The sequence below is a fragment of the Thermobia domestica genome, chromosome 5 (genome assembly GCF_964235325.1).
Source record: "Thermobia domestica chromosome 5, izTheDome1.hap1.1, whole genome shotgun sequence".
NCBI classification, from domain to species: domain Eukaryota; kingdom Metazoa; phylum Arthropoda; class Insecta; order Zygentoma; family Lepismatidae; genus Thermobia; species Thermobia domestica.
The window spans coordinates 294,558,207-294,576,976 of NC_137458.1; the positions used below are offsets into that span (position 1 = coordinate 294,558,207).

Genomic DNA, 18,770 nt, shown 5'->3' on the forward strand with positions numbered 1-18,770 from the left:
ATTAAACTTCGATGATTACACACTGCTTTAATGAGTCATATTGCTATTCAAAGCTAATAGTAAATACCTTGCCAAATTATAAGTGGTAATACAACAAGCCATAATAATGCATGATGATAAGCAGAACCGTCCTGTTTTACGGAACCTGGGGCAAAAGTAAATTGCAGTGCCAGTGTAAAAAGCTGAGAATTCCATATCTAACATGAGCAAATTATTTTGCATCATTTTTGAATTTTTGATGACTATGATAGTAATATTTCACTGTAATGATGCCATTTCGTGACATCAATCGCATACATTTGTAAAGTGGTGGTTACAAGGCGTTAACGGTAGGTTCTAATAGATACAAAAAAAAGATTGATCCGTCTATATGTGTCCGATTATATATGCACACCCCTGTTCACAGAATGGACCGATCCGAATGATGCTAACAGCAAGAGGAGGCCAAAGGCATGTTCACATGTGTGTGTGTGTGTGTGTGTGTGCATCATGGCTCCCAAGGTGAACCGATTTTAGGAAAGCTACGACGTAGTACTTTTTCACACCAAATTTTCTGTGGCTTAGATTCAAAAACAGTGCAGGGAAAATGGATGTGCACTAAGGTCAATGATTATGAAGAACATAATTAATCGACATGAACACCACGATGTTCCAGCACTTCGTTCACTCAGTCAAGGGAAGTAGAAAGAGATCGTGTACTGCTGTGTGCCACCTGTAGCTCTGAAGTTGTGGCGAATGACCCTACAGGAAAACCTTCCTACACAACGTGTTACAGCAAGACGATTGCACGTTGCACAGTCAACTGTGAACTGCAACCTAGGTGGCAAATTACAATTCCAAGTGGTGTTTAAAAGTCGTGGACATGTCCTTACTGCGGCCCATCGGAGGGAGAGAAAAACTCACTGCAAGCGCCTTTACGAACGCCATCTATCCGAGGAAAAGTGTAAGTTTGTTGCCACACTTCATGAAACATGGATTTATTTATCAGATTGTGGAAAAATTCGAGCCGTAGCGTATATCCTACGAGAAAAAAAAAAAAAAAAAAAAAAAAAAAAAAAAAAAAAAAAAAAAAAAAAAACTTGTCCTGATTTCATCCGTCAGTGCAAAGCAAGTTTCTCGAAGAAATTTCTGGTTGTCTTAGAATACTGCTATGAAGGCAAGTTAACAAATCGTCAGGTACCTAAAAACTGCAAACTCAACTCCACATTGTATCAGCAACATATCCTCACACCACTATATGCATAAAATCTGCCCCGTTTGTATGAAAATGCAATAAATCAAGTCTATATGCATATGGACAAGACCTCATCACATACATCCCGTTCAATAAAGAGATTTCTGCAACAGATGGCGGCAGACACTGGCATCCAGGTTGTTCCTTTTCAGGACATACCAGTGAAGTCACCTGATGCTAGTCCCTTGATTTATTGTGGGTTTAGCCTATTGAAAAGAGCAGTTGCTTCTCGTCGTGTCACCACTGCCCGTGACCTCTGGAAAGCCTGCCAGGAGGAGTGGCTTAAGATTCCTGTTCCTGTACATCAACGGAGCCTCCTACAATGGAAGTTACGGTGAAGAGCTATTGTCAAGATATATGGTCCTCACATCGAGGGCAGCCAATGGTGGTTCCCCGTTTTTCCTAAGATAGGTGAGACTTAAAAATCTTAAACATAGGCGGATCAACCTTCTGTATGGCAGTTTAATTATTTATAAAAATGTTAAAAGTTTATTATCCAAAGACGATAGCTTTTGTAATATCAATGTACTTATAAAATACAACATTTATATTGCCGATGGTACATTGAACGATTAAGGGCGGATAGTAAGCAGATTCCCCTAGGGAAATGGGGGAGGGGAGAACTGCCATATAGTACTATTTGGCATACCACTAGTTTTATCAGAAACACAAATAAAACTATATTATATTACAAATTTTTTGCTGACTATCAAACAGGAAGGAAAGTAGAAAGAAAGGAAATATTGAAGAAAAGAACAGTAATTAAGGAACATATACTCTGGTGCTATATGTCCGAAGTTTTATAGTTTTGTCACATTGAAATTAAAGAGAGTTCAGTGGCGGAAGATAAAAGTCGTTGGTTGATTGGTAAGGAAAAATTAGAACAGTCAATGAAGAGAGAAAAGAAAATATATATTAAATCGTAATAGAAATAAAAATAAAGCCATCACATTCATGACTTCAGAAATTGAATGTCTGGAAAAACTTTTTTAGAATAGCTCTTTTACTTTCAGACCTCCCTGAGGATCTCAATAAGGAAATCCAATATTTATTAAAAAGTGGATTGGAAAATGGTTTCCAAAAGTCTTTATTATTAAAATTGTACAAACAGGTACAACAGAAGATCGTCGGCACCCACCATTAACCAACAACAGATGCCGCAACTGACAAATGGATTGGTGTTCCTTTGGTTCCACATTCTTTGGCAAAAAATCAAGATGATTCTGCAAAGACACAACATCAAAATTTGAGAAGTCCCTCCTAAATCCATAGACAAATACATAACAAATTTTAAGGTATCTTTTACTGACCCTCTACAAAGCAGTGGCGTCTATCGGGTGAAATGTCAGTGTGATAAAGTGTATATAGGTCAAACAAAAAGGAATATTTGCACTAGAATAACTGAACATGTTCGTACTTCGAAGTCTCAGAACCCGTAACAGCTGTCTGGTCTAGCAATGCATCTTAGAGATTATAATCATAACATCACGGAGTCATGTTTAATTGAGAAAGCAAAAACAGCAACGGAACGAAAAATCAAAGAATCATATTACATCCATAAAGAGAAACCCATACTTAATTTGAATAGGGGAGAAATAAATATGATTTGGAGTAATCTTTTCACTACATACTTTCGCCATCGGGAAAGCAAGAAAAGAAAACAGTAAACAGCAGTGTACAATGACAGTGAGTGCGTATTCCCATGTGTTTAATTTTTGACAGATTTTTTTTTTTTTAATATCTTAATCCTTTTAATCTTTTTTTTTTTTTTAACCTTTCCATATTCTCCTTCATGTTTTAAATCCTTTTTGAATTTTAAGTAAGCTGATAAAGGAAGAAGGTTCTTCCGAAAGCGCTATTTGTTACATGTAGAAGAAAAATCTGATATATATATATATATATATATATATATATATATATATATATATATATATATATATATTGCGGGGAATATTAGCCTTTTTGCTTGTTTTTCAAAAATTAAGCCGTTGAAATATAAATATATGGTATCAGAAATAATAAAAAAAGTGCAGATAATTGTTATAATTGACATTTATTTATTTATAATGTAGCTCAGAGGATGCAGAATCTGATATAGATCCAAAAGAGATCGGTTTGAAGGCTGCAGATGATTCTTCAGAGGAGCAGATAGAGGACGGTAGTTCTTCGGTATGTAAGAAACATTCTTTTGTAAAAAGCAATATTGTTTTCCTAGCATGTCGAATTAATGGTGTGGATGGAATGTAAATGAAAAAGAATATAAATGTAATTTAAAAGTCATTTTGTATTTTTGGACATATTAATTGTTTTGATTGTGATTAAACTCGCCTTATTCTTTAGTGTCCTACTAAATATTGTTCAAAAAATTATGCTAAACGTCGAATTTTTGCTGACGCTCTCAGCATTGTCAAGACATAGAAAGTAAAGGTTTTATTTCTGCGTCTTGTAGGACTGTTGACGATCATCAAGTTGTCAATGTTATTCCAACTTTTGTCCAACGTGCCCATGTCGAAATTTAATTTTGAATCATTCGTTCGAATGAACAAGGTCCCATGGGAGCACTGTCGTTTAGTGGTAGAGCGCTTACCGCTGGTGCGTAGGATCTCTGATTCAATCCTCGTGCAAGTAAGTTTGTGATTGACAAGAAACGTGCCTGCCTGTGGGCTTTCTCGAGGTGCTTCCGTTTCCTCCCGCATCATCATTCATTCCACCGATTCGTCCATCATCAATCACTTGCCTTAATAATTCGTCTCCTTTATCCTCAAATGGATAATCGTGGGACGTTAAATAAAAAAAAATAATTTCGTTTCATTTAAACAAGATCTCGTAGGCCTGTTTTTCTATTTGTGATGACGATCTTTCTGATCACTTTCATTTTATCGGCGTCATGCTTTGTATCTTTAATGTGTTTAAATACATCGCTGTGTTTGGGATCCCGAGTATGTTCTATCAGTCGAGTGTATGTATTCATTTTCCTCATGCTTATATAAGTGTCTTGACTTGTACGTCATATTTCAAAAAGGATTACCGCATTGATTATGGCTGTTTTGAGCTAAAATTTTTCTAAGTCCAGCTTCGGGTTATCTTCGGAAACAGTAAAACCAAAGATGCCAGGTTCGAACCTCCAAGCCAACCTTCGCAATTTCTGCAATATACAGATTTTCGATTTTAAATTTATCACACCTTATTCTTCTCGTGCGAAGAACGGACACTTCTGTTAAAATTGTCTTAGGATATGTTTGACGCTTGTATTTGAACATTGTTACAGTACTTATTTCCTCAAGCGTTTCGAATTCTTTGATCTTAATTACCCTGGATCTAATTAATAGCCAGATTAGTGTTGAAAGTAGTCATAGTTGCGAAGCTATGAACTGTCACGTTAATTAATCATTCGCTAAGAAAATCAACTGTTTCGCATCTTTTAAAAGTACCTGTATCAACTTTCGTAAATGGAGATAGTGGTTTAGTGATGCAGATCTCGTCTTTGGCGTTTAATGCAACAGACAGTTCTCCCCACTTGTCTAATGACTAACACAGGGTCGTGGGTTCGATTCCTGGTGGAAGAGTGTTGAAATTTGAACGCATTACAGTGGTTTGGATCAACCTTAAACTGTAACTCTATGTCTCTTACAGCCTCGATACTGAAGAGACGCTGAATTCCAACCTAATTAACCAAACCTAGTTACCAGACTAGCGGGAACGGCTCTATATACAGCGTGTTTATAAAAAATATTATCATACTTTAAAGTGGTACTAGCTGAACCTGCGCTCTCTACACAGCGCATCATTCGCATATGAGCATAAATCTCCTTATCATTCCTTACAACATCTGTACATGTCCCTTTACAGACACAAGTGAAAGATGTATTGATTAAAAAAAAAAAAAAGCCAAGGGGTATTATAAAGGGGAGACTTTTTTCGATTATTTTTTCTCAATATCTCGCACCGTTTGCAAGATTTGAGCCTGCTTCCGGTTGGACTTTCTAATTCATGTATTACCAGTGTTTTCTTTCTTCTTGCATGCAGTTTATAATAAGCAAATACATTACATACACAATTAATTATAATGTCAGTTATATATGGTGTTCATTGGTCAAAACACTCCAAAAAAAAAAAAAAAAAAAAAGTTCATCTTAGACTGGAGAAATGTAGCCCAGTAAATAAAGGACCAAAAAGGGTGTCGAGCTGAAATAATTTAGAAAAAGCTGAAAATTTCAGGATTTATTTTTCATGTGATCTTAAATGAAATATCAAAAGTCCCCTAAAATCTCGTGTGCGCTTCATCCTCAAAATGGCGGCCAAAGATGGCGGCCGTCCGGAATGCGCATGTCTCCCGATTTTAGCTTGTAACTCTGAGACTATTTAAGATATTCCAATTCTGTAAAAGCACTTTTGTTCTAGAAGCTCAAATCTATGACTTTTCTTAATACTTCTTTCTCATAAAGTTTGACACAAAGCCACCATTTTCCATTAAAGTATAAAGTGATACATTTTGAAAGTCCTGCTCTTGGATTGGATGTAGAAAATCTCCAAAACCGTTAGGAATTCGCAAACAATGCTCGGAATAGTTTAGATTGAACATTTAATTAGCTTTGTTTTAAAAAAAGAATCACCTAAATCGGAATACAATTAGTCGAGAAATTCGATGTTTTAAATTAAATGTAGTTGGATAAAAATTAATCGCTATTAGTCCAGCACCTAAAGTTTCTTAATTCATAGTTGTGCTGGATTTATGGCATTCATGCCTTGGATTCCAAACTGAAATTTCTAAACTGTCATAAAACCTATGTGAATTTCATACCAAAATGGCGACCAAAGAGGACACTTGTCCGATATCCCCCCCCCCGCCCCAAAAAATGGATTATTATATTTTAATTCTGTAAAAAGCACTTTTATTATGAAAAATAAAAGCCCTATTCTGTAAATTTTGTTAAGAGTAATATAATTTTAAGTACATTGAAAACAGTGGCGGATAGTTGTTATGCAACCGGTGCTGCACACAGAATAACTAAGTTTGGTTGTATATTCATAAGGATACCAAATGGTCAATTTGCATTGAGTCTACTTGTAGACACACAACCCAGTTATGTAGTGTGCCTCACTGATTACATACCAACGAGCCACCATTGTTGAAAATTAAGTATCCGTTTTTACATCTTATTTGAACTCCCTTGTAAAGTAGATTCTTCATTGTAAATACAGTAGTCAAAAAGGGAGTAAAAAAGTTTTAAAAATATGTATTACACCTACCTTCTTTAATACATGAAAATTTCATGGTCTTCAGAGTCTTCAGGAATTAATATATATTTGAACAAATATTTCCCCGACAATTGAAAGAGAGTTTGGAACAAGTCAGTCCTGCCTTTCTAGATTCACATTTGCTGTCACAGTGTTTCTGTGTTCTTATCTTACATGGGCAAGATACAAGGTTCAGCAGATTGTCAGGATCAGCTTTCAATTTTATTGCACTGGAAGCAATTTACCTTCTATTAATTGCCACTAGAAACAATTTACTTTCTATTAATTGCCACCCCCATTTTGTTGGGTTCAAATAATTCCCCAATCATTGGTGTACTTGAAGGTAAACACATACACTGTGTTGAGAGGCAGCAGCACTTGTAAGAGGGAAATTTGCCAAATTGTATTTTGAGGATAGTTTTCTAGTCATTATCCTGTTGTAGGCTTATATCGAAGTTCGTCTAAAGAAATTTGATTGTGTTCTCCATACAACCGCGTAACCAATTTTTCTCCTATTTTAATGACTGTTTGGGGATCTAAATTGGGTTGGTGGAAGACTGTGACCGCTTTAGATAGTTCTTGCTACTTCTAAAGAATTTTGATGGCAGCCTTTGTTGAAAAAAGATGATGATGTGTTACACCCTGTGATAGCATGAAGACACCCTGTGAAAGATGTCCTTCAGTGACTCTAGTTTCCTTTGGATGTTGCCAATGTGGAAGCATTTCTATTCAATTTTGTTTGTTTTCGGCCTCACAAAGTACACTGTAGTGTCTGGAATTGTTCGAGCAATTAAGATGGCCGTCAGAGTCAGTTCCTACTACTACAGCAACAAAAGTATTTTATTTACTTAGATTAATAGCTGCGCTGACAATCAGAGCATCTGCATCTCTTTCAACTTCGTACACTGTAATGCTTGAAGAGTTAAAGTGGGTTTTGAAGAAATCAATCAAACGTCTTTTATTTTCAGAGTTCAGTAAAAAGGGTGCTTGCTCAAGTTTTCTGATGTCTTGATCATCTGTCTCCTGACCGAAAGGTCTAATTTCTACATGCTGTTCAGACACTGACGATCATTTTTTACAGAAACTTTCTAAGGCTTCACTCACTTCCATTGTAACTGGAAAAGATAAGACCGAGCCAGCCAATATCCCGCCCATAGCTCAATCCTCCGGAAGCTTTCATTGCCCTTATCAAACTCTGTTCAATTACCATATCTGTTGCACTTCCACTCCAAAAGCAATCCTTCCTTCGCACATCAAAGTATCTTTCAAGTTCTGCTGGTTTCAGTTTATTTCCCAATTCTTCCATCTGTTGCAGATAAAACTGTGTAGATTTCGCATAGTTCAAACGTCCTGCTGCTTAAAAGTTTGGAATCATGCATTTCACCGTATAAATATGAAAGTCCCAGTCTCCAGGACACTCCGCTCGAATATAAAGTATTATTAATCTTACTTGTTCCAAACTTTGAAGCCACAGTTCAGCTTTGACTCGGCTAGATAGGTCATAAGTATTTTAATGCCTGGATTATCCTTTAAGTCGTTTACGGTTTTTGTACCTATGGTCAACTCATAGATACTGAAACATATATTACTCTCTTCAAGGTCCCTAACTAAACTGCAAATCTGTTGATGGTGCTACATAAGTCAAAAAGTGCTTAGTGATCTCAGTGCTCTTGCATATGTAGTTCCATTTAACATGTGTACCACAGTATTTTGCGCATACAACAAGTCCCAAAGTTCTAATTAAAGTACCAGATAATATGTCCAACGACACCTAAGTATGACATTAGAAGGTGAAATCCCCCCTGTCTGACAACTAATTTAGCTAAATCACTATCTTGTTGAGCAGATGTTTTATTTCCATTGTCTTCCAATGCAGAAACTGTTCAAAAGTAACGATACAAGAATACCATCCCGCCTTCTTGCTTTCGTCACAAGTAAATAGAAAGGAAGTGTAAATTATACAGAAATTTTATGATTTCCAGTTGAGGAAAGGAACTGCAGTTATGCTGCTCATTTCAAACTGCCGGTGGTCATAGTGATAGTGAGCATGAAACCATTCCACCCTGGCTTAGGTGAATCTTTTATGAGATGCATGAGAAGTAAACTTCATCTGTGAAAATTAGCATATCGGAGATTTTGTACTATCATATTTTCTGCCGGTATCAAACTCTGTTTCAATATTTAAAAATTCATTGTTTGTTCGTTTGTTATAAAATTTAATATTCCTTCTAGTAAGAGCGGATACCATAACTGCTGAAGGCAGTGCAGCACGTTCTGTACGTAAATCTTGTCTATTTATTTTAGGTGTGCATATTTTAATCCCACCCATACTGTGGAAAGTACCGTGACCATCTAATGTTCTCGCTGTATTATCAAAAACAAACTGAATCAAATTTTGAGAATGATCGCTTTGGATTGGAATAATAGAACACATTCTAGAATGTTCATATCTTCTTACTTCAGCGTAGCTGGCTGATATTCCAAAACTACCGTATGCAAGTATATCTATCTATATATTGACGAAATCCATAGTATCGCAAACAGTAAACTCCAATTGCTAGATGGATTGGTGATATAAACGTACGAGGCCGACACATTGAAATAATTGAATGGCAGATCATGATATGCATCCGAGATAACATATTTGAATCACCTTTCTTACTTCTAGTTATATTTTCAACAAAAAATTTTAATAATTGTGGATCCTCGGGAGTAACTTTTTCCAATGAAGGAATTGTTTCTTTTTAGGCAGACGCGATACGAATGCATTGTTGATGCTTCTATTTTTAGACATGATCTGCTTTTCTTTTCTTGTTTGCTTCATTCTTTGAGATAAGAAGGCAGGGGTTTGCTGTTTACTTTCATACCACTATGAACCACATTAGCTTAAAATTTATGTATGTTTAGAATATAATAATATATAGACTACCAGCTGTTACGCTACTAAAAAGAAAAAAAAAAAGATTTAAAGGAACACAATATGGACAATTGACTGACAACAAAGCAGCTCTGTCCACCTATATTTTTCAAAAAAGTCGAATTTCTCGACTAATTGTATTCCGATTTGGATGATTCTTTTTTTAAAACAAAGCTAATTAAATGTTCAATCTAAACTATTCCGAGCATTGTTTGCGAATTCCTAACGGTTTTGGAGATTTTCTACATCCAATCCAAGAGCAGGACTTTCAAAATGTATCACTTTATACTTTAATGGAAAATGGTGGCTTTGTGTCAAACTTTACGAGAAAGAAGTATTAAGAGAAGTCATAGATTAGAGCTTCTAGAACAAAAGTGCTTTTACAGAATTGGAATATCTTAAATAGTCTCAGAGTTGTAAGCTAAAATCGGGAGACATGCGCATTCCGGACGGCCGCCATCTTTGGCCGCCATTTTGAGGATAAAGCGCACACGGGATTTTAGGGGACTTTTGATATTTCATTTAAGATCACATGAAAAACAAATCCTGAAATTTTCAGCTTTTTCTAAATTGTTTCAGCTCGCGGTCCTTTATTTACTGGGCTAAATGGTTATCCTTCCTTTTCCATTATTATTTCACCATAAAACAAACGCCTGAGACATATACAACCCCTATATACAACAGTGTGGTGTTGGAATGTATAATGCTTAGGATGTGATGCTTTTTTTTTTTTTTTAATTTCAACACTTCCAATGTACCCGTAAAAATGTAATAAAGAAATAGTGCCCATGTTTTTTTAAATATTCAATTAGAACTGGACAATCTACATGAAATTTGCAATCGATCAGTGAAAACGTCATCTTTCTAGAGCCTGTAGTTTCCGAGATCTCATTGTCGAAAGGATTGGACACAAGCATATAAACGTAGTTTAAAAGAGCTCCAAAGATGGCAGCACAATTCATTTGCATTTATTTCGGAGAAGGCTTATTAAAGGCAAAGGCGTTTGAACAATAATTTAAAAGGATAAACCTTGTGAAAATATTTCTTTATATAATTTATTTAAAGTACACTCTTTTAAAAATATTTGACTTTGTTATAAACGTGAAATCACAAATAACCGTAAATCAAATGTTTGAAAGCTAAGGTTATAGGTTAGAGCTCGGTCGCTCTTAATTGGTACTGTAGCATTTTAATAGATAGATTACGTTCCTTTGGATAATCGTATTTAAATGAAATTGGTCACATTTGAAAGAAAAACTCCAATATTTTTTACTATACCTCATAGACATTGAATGTGGGCTTTACGAGTGGCGACGCAGACATCAAGACGATATTCCCATTCATGCTACACACGCTCCAACATATCTGAAGAAATGGACTGGATGGCAACACTGATACGAACTTGCACTTGCAGGTTTTGAGGGAATAGGGATAAATAGACACAATCTTTTACGTAACCCCATGAAAAGAAGCCACAGATCGGCAAGTGAGGCGATCTTGGCGGCCACTTGTAGAAGACATTATCATCATTTCCAGCACGTCCAATCAATCTTCCTGGAAGCCACTCATTCAGATGTTCTCCACGATCTACAAAACCACGGTACTACTTCAAAATTGACGTTTGTGTAGGAGCCTGGTGTTGAAACCTTCGCCTAAAAGCACACTGAACCTGCACCAGACTCTGTGTGCTGTGATATTCCAAAATACACCAACTTCGTTCTTGAGGTCGCCATAACTCCTTAAAACATATTCTTTAATAACAACTCAACACAACGAAAGGAAATAAATTTACGTTAGCACAGTACGGCATAAAAAAGCTTCCTAAGTGACCCCCAGCAGAAACAGCAACTGCCTGCTAAATATCCAACAATGAACCCATATCGACTAATCACAAAGTAAACATGAGTGAATTTACTTTTATTGTGTTTGATCCCGTCTATTATTGACATGCAAAATAATATTCGAGTTTGTCTTTTAACTGTGACCAATTTCATTTAAATACAATTAATATCATTTAAAGTATGATAATATTTTTATGGACACACTGTATTATAAAAATGCCGAATAGTAAGTTTGATGACAGACCAGTGCTAATTTTTTAGTCATTATAATTAAAACAATTTGATTAACTTTATGCAAATATAGTTTGATTATTAGTTTCCGCAAGTGTAAATCATATTTTTAATTTACTTTTGTGCATTGTGCTATTGTCTTATTACTATAGTGAACGCAGAAATTACTAATAAAATTAGCGCCGTTACTTTCACTATGTTTCAATAACTATTCTTGCTAGTTAGTATTATTTTTATAGCCTATGAAAAGTGAATTACTTACGAGTTCATTAACCAGTTAGTATTAACAGTTCTGCAAAACTTGTATCGTTTAATTGTGGCTAAATACTTCTTTTCTGGAAAAAATTAGAGAAAAAATCAGTAGGATATCTTCAATGGCCCAGACAAAAAATCGATTCTTCGGAACATCTCTGTAGATATTAACATTGGGTCAATCCATGCAAAGTGATCGAGAAAAAAGAAAAATTGCCGCTCGACCTTTTCAAAAAAATCTATTTTTTTCATGAATGTTTATATTATATCAAGGTATTTCAAAACCACAATTAATTATTTTTTTTACAACATCCCATGGCGACGCAACGGCTGCCGCCATTTTGCGTTTTTTCGATTTTAGGCGTTTACGTTGTTTTGAATATCGCAGCATGTATTTGTCCTAACAAATTGAAAATTGCTGGACGTCTCCAACTCTTGCAGAGCTAAAACTTTGATCTCGTAATATTTTTGCCTAAAACCTTTAAAGGGGGTGAAATCAGGGTCTACAGTAACAACATTTTTGGACATTGAAAACATGTTTGGGAAGAGGAAACAACTGATGTAGAGGTCTGAATTAGTATGTGCATGTAGTCCGGGGTCATAAGTTAATATACAAAAATTTACAGACCTGTAGCTGCTCCCAAAGGTCTGAAAAAATCGTGAAGTTGGGGAATTATGCCAATTTAGCATATTTCACTGTCCAATATCTACAATGGACCTGGATAGAAAAATCTGAAATTTTGTAGTTAGTCCTTTAGTATACCATAACACACAACAAAGCGCGTTTTGTGTTTTTGAGCAGGAGGAGGTCAAAGTATTAAGTAATGACGTCATACTCTAGGAGGTATTTTGTTCATAAAATCTTTTTTGGACATTGAAATCATGTTTGGGAAGAGGAAACAACTTACGTAGAGGTCTGAATTTGTGAGTGCATGTAGTCCGGGGGTCATAAGTTAATATACACAAATTTACAGACCTGTAGCTGCTCCCAAAGGCCTGAAAAAAACATCGTAAAGGTAGGGAATTATGCCAATTTAGCATATTTCACTGTCCAATATCTCCAATGGGTCTGGATAAAAAAAAATGATATTTTAGGAGTAGTTAGTCCTTTAGTATACCATAACACACAACAAAGCGCGTTTTGTGTTTTTGAGCAGAAGGCAGTCAAAGTACTAAGTAACGACGTCATACTCTAGGAGGTGTTTTGTTCATAAAATCTACTTGAAATTTGTTGTTGTGAAGTAAAATAAAATAGCATGAACGGTTAGTCCAGTCAAGGCACCCAAGCTCGTTTCTTTCCTCTAGTTGTAACACTGTCTTATCAGACCAACAGCAGCACTGGTGAAAAACGCCGCTATCAGCAGAAGGAGAGGAAGGTCAAAATGCACCCTTGACAAAAAGAAGTCCGTAAGTATTCCTTGCTCTTGCTGCTTGGTATATCAATGATACTCAATCATGTATTCTTGTTTTAACTGTCAACTCATACAGGAGACTGTTGTCCTTTCTTTTGATTTACGTTCTCAAGTCAGTGAACACTTACTCGCTGTAAACACTGACAAATTTCCAATAGATTTTATGAACAAAACACCTCCTAGAGTATGACGTCATTACTTAGTACTTTGACCCCCTGCTGCTCAAAAACACAAAACGCGCTTTGTTGTGTGTTATGGTATACTAAAGGAGTAACTATTTACAAAATTTCAATTTTTTTTCTATCCAGGCCCATTGTAGATATTGGACAGTGAAATATGCTAAATTGGCATAATTCCCCAACTTTACGATTTTTTGTCAGACCTTTGGGAGCAGCTACAGGACTGTAAATTTTTGTGTATTAACTTACGTCCCCGGCCTACATGCACATACAAATTTAAACCTCTACGTAAGTTGTTTTCTCTTCCCAAACATGTTTTCAATGTCCAAAAATGTTAAGAGATCAAAGTTTTAGCTCTGCACGAGTTGGAGACGTCCAGCAATTTTCAATTTGTTAGGACAAATACATGCTGAGATATTCAAAACTACGTAAACGCCTAAAATCGTACAAACGCAAAATGGCGCCAGCCCCTGTGTCGCCATGGGTTGTAAAAAATAATTCATTGTGGTTTTGAAGTATCCTGATATAGGATAAACATTCATGAAAAAATTAGATTTTTTGGAGACGATCGAGCGGCACATGCTTGATCACTTAGAATGGATTGACTCTATTTCTTCTTTTAATGTTCAAATACCTGTAACTCACTCAGAAGCATTGTTTAAGTGTTCCCAGAGACCTTTATTGATTGCAAAGTATATAATGATTACTGCGGGTGGCAAAAGAAACCAATATGATAACCAAGCTCGGGAATCGAACTTGGAATCCGTTCAACACCCATGCTTTGGTAGCTTCGCTAATATCGACCTGAATACAGATAAAGCTGTCTACACACAAATGCTGTTTCCCTGATAATTGTGATGCGATTCAAACAAACGAAGTTTTGTTCCAACCTCACCACAAACGACTGCAATGAATCACTATATTAGAAGTTATAGAATAAGTAGCAACTTCAGCAAGATACGTTCACTGGAAAGAACGTAATATAAAGAAACCTATAATAGGCGAACTATGCACACAATATACAATGAGAATCAATGAATCCAATGCATCCACAATTCAATTTGAGTATATTTGACAAGTTTATAACAACTACATACTTAAGTTGTTTGGGTTCGGTTAACAAAATTTAAAAAAATGTTATTGAGTATTAATTAAATACAAAACGTGATACGAGTCCGATTACTCCATAGATAGTTGAGCATAAAGATATGCAGGTCTTACTATTTCGTGTCCAGAGATTGAGGAATAAAGTATCGCTCTTCTCGCTTCTCTCAACAGGCCCCGCCCACGGGTCTAGAACCCAGGCGTAAAATATAATCTCGGAATTCTTACAGCGTGCAATTTTTTTTTTTTTTTTTATTCATTTCGTCTGCATATGTACTCTCATAGGCTGGAGCTTTATCATAACGTATTAGCAGTGTCTGTGAGAGCACATTATCATCTCTTTTCCTACGGATAAGGATTAAACGTGAACAAACAGCATATTGTATTGTGAAAAGAAAGAAAATGCAGAAATGAAACGAAATAAACTTTTCTAAGTCCACTGCACAAAATAAAATGAATGTTCTCAAGAATTGCTTCATAATAAAGATCACTATAAATAAAGGTAGACTTATCCACTGCCATTTTACAACCAGTTCAACATATTTTATACTACTAAAAAGTTATTTCTTCGATTTGATGTGCTACATGTATATGAATTTCGCTCTGAATTAGCTTAATTCACTGTTAAAATAAATGTATTATACTGATCCAGATTATTTGCAATATTAAGAGATATATAATTAATTGATTGCTCCTATCTTGAAGGGAATTCGTGAACTGTCTGAGGCTGAGTCAGCAGTATTAGGAGAAATAGATGAGTATTTGAATGAAGCATTGAAGGATACATCTATGTCTGAAGACGGCCCCACTCCACCAAAAAATATGAGAGAAACAATCTCACCAGTAAAGGTATAACTTTTTGCATTTTGTTTAAGATGTTCTTTCTTTTGTGATGTTTCCTCACTCTATTGTTTAAGTGAAAATTGTATCTTTGGCTTATGTGAATAAGGAAAACTCAGTAAAAAACTCCCCAGCGATGACTGGCCTAAAATAAGTTATTAAACCTTTTCGACCGAATGTCCACTAAAATGTCTCGTAGAGCTGACGAGCACAAAATTTATGTATAGTCGCTAGTAAAATTATCTGCATTCCAGGGTTTGAAAAAACCCGGGTTTTTTTGAAAAAGCCCAACCCACCTAGGCCCATGTGGGTTTTTTCGGGTATTTTCGGGTTTAATCGGGTTTTTTCGGGTTTAATTGGGTTTTTTCGAAATATTTCAATGTCTTTGGGGTAAAAGTGTTAAAATGTGATTTATATTTCAAGATTATCATTGTCACAAATTGCAACAATTTTCTATTCACTGCTGTTTTGAAAAAATGGCCGCCATTTTGAAATTTTACGTCATTTTGAAATTCATAATATATACAGCTAATTTAGTGTGTCTCGCACTTATATTCTAAAAATTTCAACTTAAAACACCGAAAATTGCACTTTGTAGCGTGGATACCCGCTTTTTTCTTTAAAGCCACCATTTTGAAATTGTACTTTGGTATGCCGCCAAAATCTATACTGGAAATTTAGTGTGTCTCGTGCTTGTACCCTGAAAATTTAAACTTAAAACATCGAAGGTGGTACCCTGTAGTATGTGTGGTACAGGCAGACGAACGAACAAATGTAGATCGAATCATCCCAGAAGCCTCAGTGACGTTTCCCAAATATGAACACGAAATATATTAATTTAACAGCGTAAAATAAATGGTTTTATTTGAAGGTCACTTTCGATATTTTGTGCGTTTAATTAGGTGAAATTCTCGAGCATTTGTTGCAAGACGTTTCTTTCCAGAAAATTTATTTAAAACAATTAACAAAGATATAATTCATATTTTATAAAGTAAATGTTTCAAAATGTCTTAAATGAAATTAAATATCTTCCAGCGTAAAATAAATAGTTTTATTGTTGAAGTATTCAGTTCCGATGTTTTGTGCGTTCAGTTGCGGGGATTTCCCGAGCATCTCTTTCGCGACTTTTTTTTCCCCCCCTCGAAAATGCAGCTTTCTTTACTGTACATCGAAACTTCCACTAGTACGGAAGTTTGAATTCATCACTTGAAGTAGTAAGTGTTACGCAGTTTTCGGAACTCTGAGCATTAAGCTTCTTAAATTTGACAATTTTTACGCTATTGTTGGTGTTGATTCTAAAGAATGCTTATTTGAAGAGTACCAACAAATAGCTGAAATAAACTGTTATTGTGGGAAAACTAAATTTTACTGAAGAATACTTGTGCTACCATCAAAGGTAAGAAATAATACTAATAGTTTTACTAATGCACTACATATTTACTGGTAGTACCGGCACATATGGCTTTAAACTCGTCAAACGTAGGGGAGACCGGGGCACGTTGTCACAGTTGCAATTCTGAAAAAAGCGAAAACATTAGCGCGCCGGTGCTGCTTTCTTGATTATTCACTAGATGTCACAACTAACTGTACTCGTTTGTAGATGCGCGGGAACAACGGTGCTGCGTCAGTTGAACTTTGTTTTCAGAGCCATTTGTCTGTAGAAGCAAATATTTTTGTGTGTGTTATGTAGGTTACAAATAGAGCTTCAAAATGTGCTACTTTGAATGCGCCTAATCTTGTCGTTTGGTATAGATATTTTGTAAAAAGAGTAATGGCGACGCGTGGGACAAGTTGTCACAAATAAGAAGGGGCATGCTGTCACTGTGACAATGTGCCCCATTTTGTGTTATGTATGATACAAACGATAGGGTTATCTCTGTTTCGCAGACGGTGAGAATATACAAAAGAAAGACAGAGAGGAAAGAGACCAATGGAAGATCTACTAGTTGCAGCAAGAGCTATGAAAAGAAATAACCCCATATCAATACGTAGGCCTAAAGCTGCTAAAGAATTTCATGTCCACTACAGAACATTGGCAAGATTTTGTGCACGTGTTACAGATGGCGAACTACAGTTCGACCAATGCTCATTTACATTAGGTTACTCTTCGTAATACTAGGAAGAATTACTAGTATCATACCAAAACAAGCTTCGCACATATAATTTGGACTCACTACAAAAGAGGTTCGCGATTTGGCTTACAACTATGCAAAAGCGCTAGGATTGAAATGCCCAGAGTCGTGAAATGAAAAGGCCATTGCTGCCCAGACTGGTATCCGGTATTTCTGAAAAGACATGGTGCTCTTGCTATAAGAACTCCCCAAGCAAATAGTTTTGCACCTATAAACAATGTCAACGAAGGTCCAAAGAAGATTACGATTCTTTCTCAGGGGACGACGATACATTGTGTTTAGTTTATGGCGATCCATACAGTGCGAGTATACATGTAGCGAGAAGTGAATTCAGTGCATTCGATGTACGGAATCGGCCTACGAAAACTGAGGGAAGCAGAACTTGTTTTACGTGTGTATTAACTGTGACTCTGACGAACTCCAGGTATGGTACTTTATAGAAGCAAAAGGATAAACATTTTCAAACTAGTTTGCGGTGCGTACTAACAAAACGCAACTAAACTTCGTAATAATATTTACTCCTCTCCTAGCTATACAGTAGTTCTATCAGAGGAATTCTTTGCAATTCATAAACTACAATCAGAAACAACTTAAATGCAATTGGCTAATTTTGTGTAGGCCTATTGGAGACGTAGGCTATGATTTGATAATTTTGTTATGACCTTTCAGTTTGTAGTTTTGATTCCTCTATGAGTTAGTTCTGTTTTCATGGCAGTTTTGGTTTTCCTACAAAGCTTGATGTAACAATAAATATTTTAGGTTGAGAAAATATAAGCTACAGGTTCCTCTACTTTCTTTCCTATTTAACTAATATAGTTTCCCATTTCATTTAATTATGTTTTGATTCTCTTTCAGACGCTAAGTATTTAATGCTGGTAACATTTATAGTCTTTTTGCATTAGTAATAGTTGCATTAATAATACCTACCAATTTCTGGAAAGTGCCACAAGAATAACATGTGACAATTTGCCCCATATATTGTGACAACTTACCCCGCATATGGGGTACATTGTCACAACTGTATTGATCATAAAACATAGAACATAAGTCCAGTTCAGAGCGAGTTACATTGGACAGAGAAATATATGCTATGCACAAGATAACAAAGTATGTGTATACTAAAAATTATAATTTTCGGCCTTACACGAGCATCACAAGAAAATAAAACGTGAAAATTGTGACAATGTGTCCCGGTCTCCCCTATGAGGGATAACGTCCCTCGGCATAGCCGAGTCGGCGAGCACACTATTTACGGAAAGTATTTTCTAAAATATAAAATTGAATTTTTTCAAATAGGCTATAAGCATAATCAATACATTAATTTGTTATATAATTATCTCAAGCTAAGGTAAGTTTTTTTTTTTTCATTTATTCAGTGCATTCAGAACTT

The 18,770-nt window shown here is 35.7% G+C and overlaps 1 protein-coding gene across 3 annotated transcripts in view; it reads left to right on the forward strand.

Annotated features, from left to right (window-relative positions):
* Positions 1-18,770, forward strand: part of LOC145686712 (uncharacterized) — a 119,851-nt gene that overhangs the window by 55,184 nt on the left and 45,897 nt on the right. For all 3 annotated transcript variants that reach the window (XM_081760289.1, XM_081760290.1, XM_081760291.1), the window contains exons 6-7: positions 3,307-3,403; positions 15,114-15,257. In XM_081760289.1, the coding sequence (XP_081616415.1) occupies positions 3,307-3,403; positions 15,114-15,257 (241 nt within the window). The remainder of the gene's footprint in view (positions 1-3,306; positions 3,404-15,113; positions 15,258-18,770) is intronic.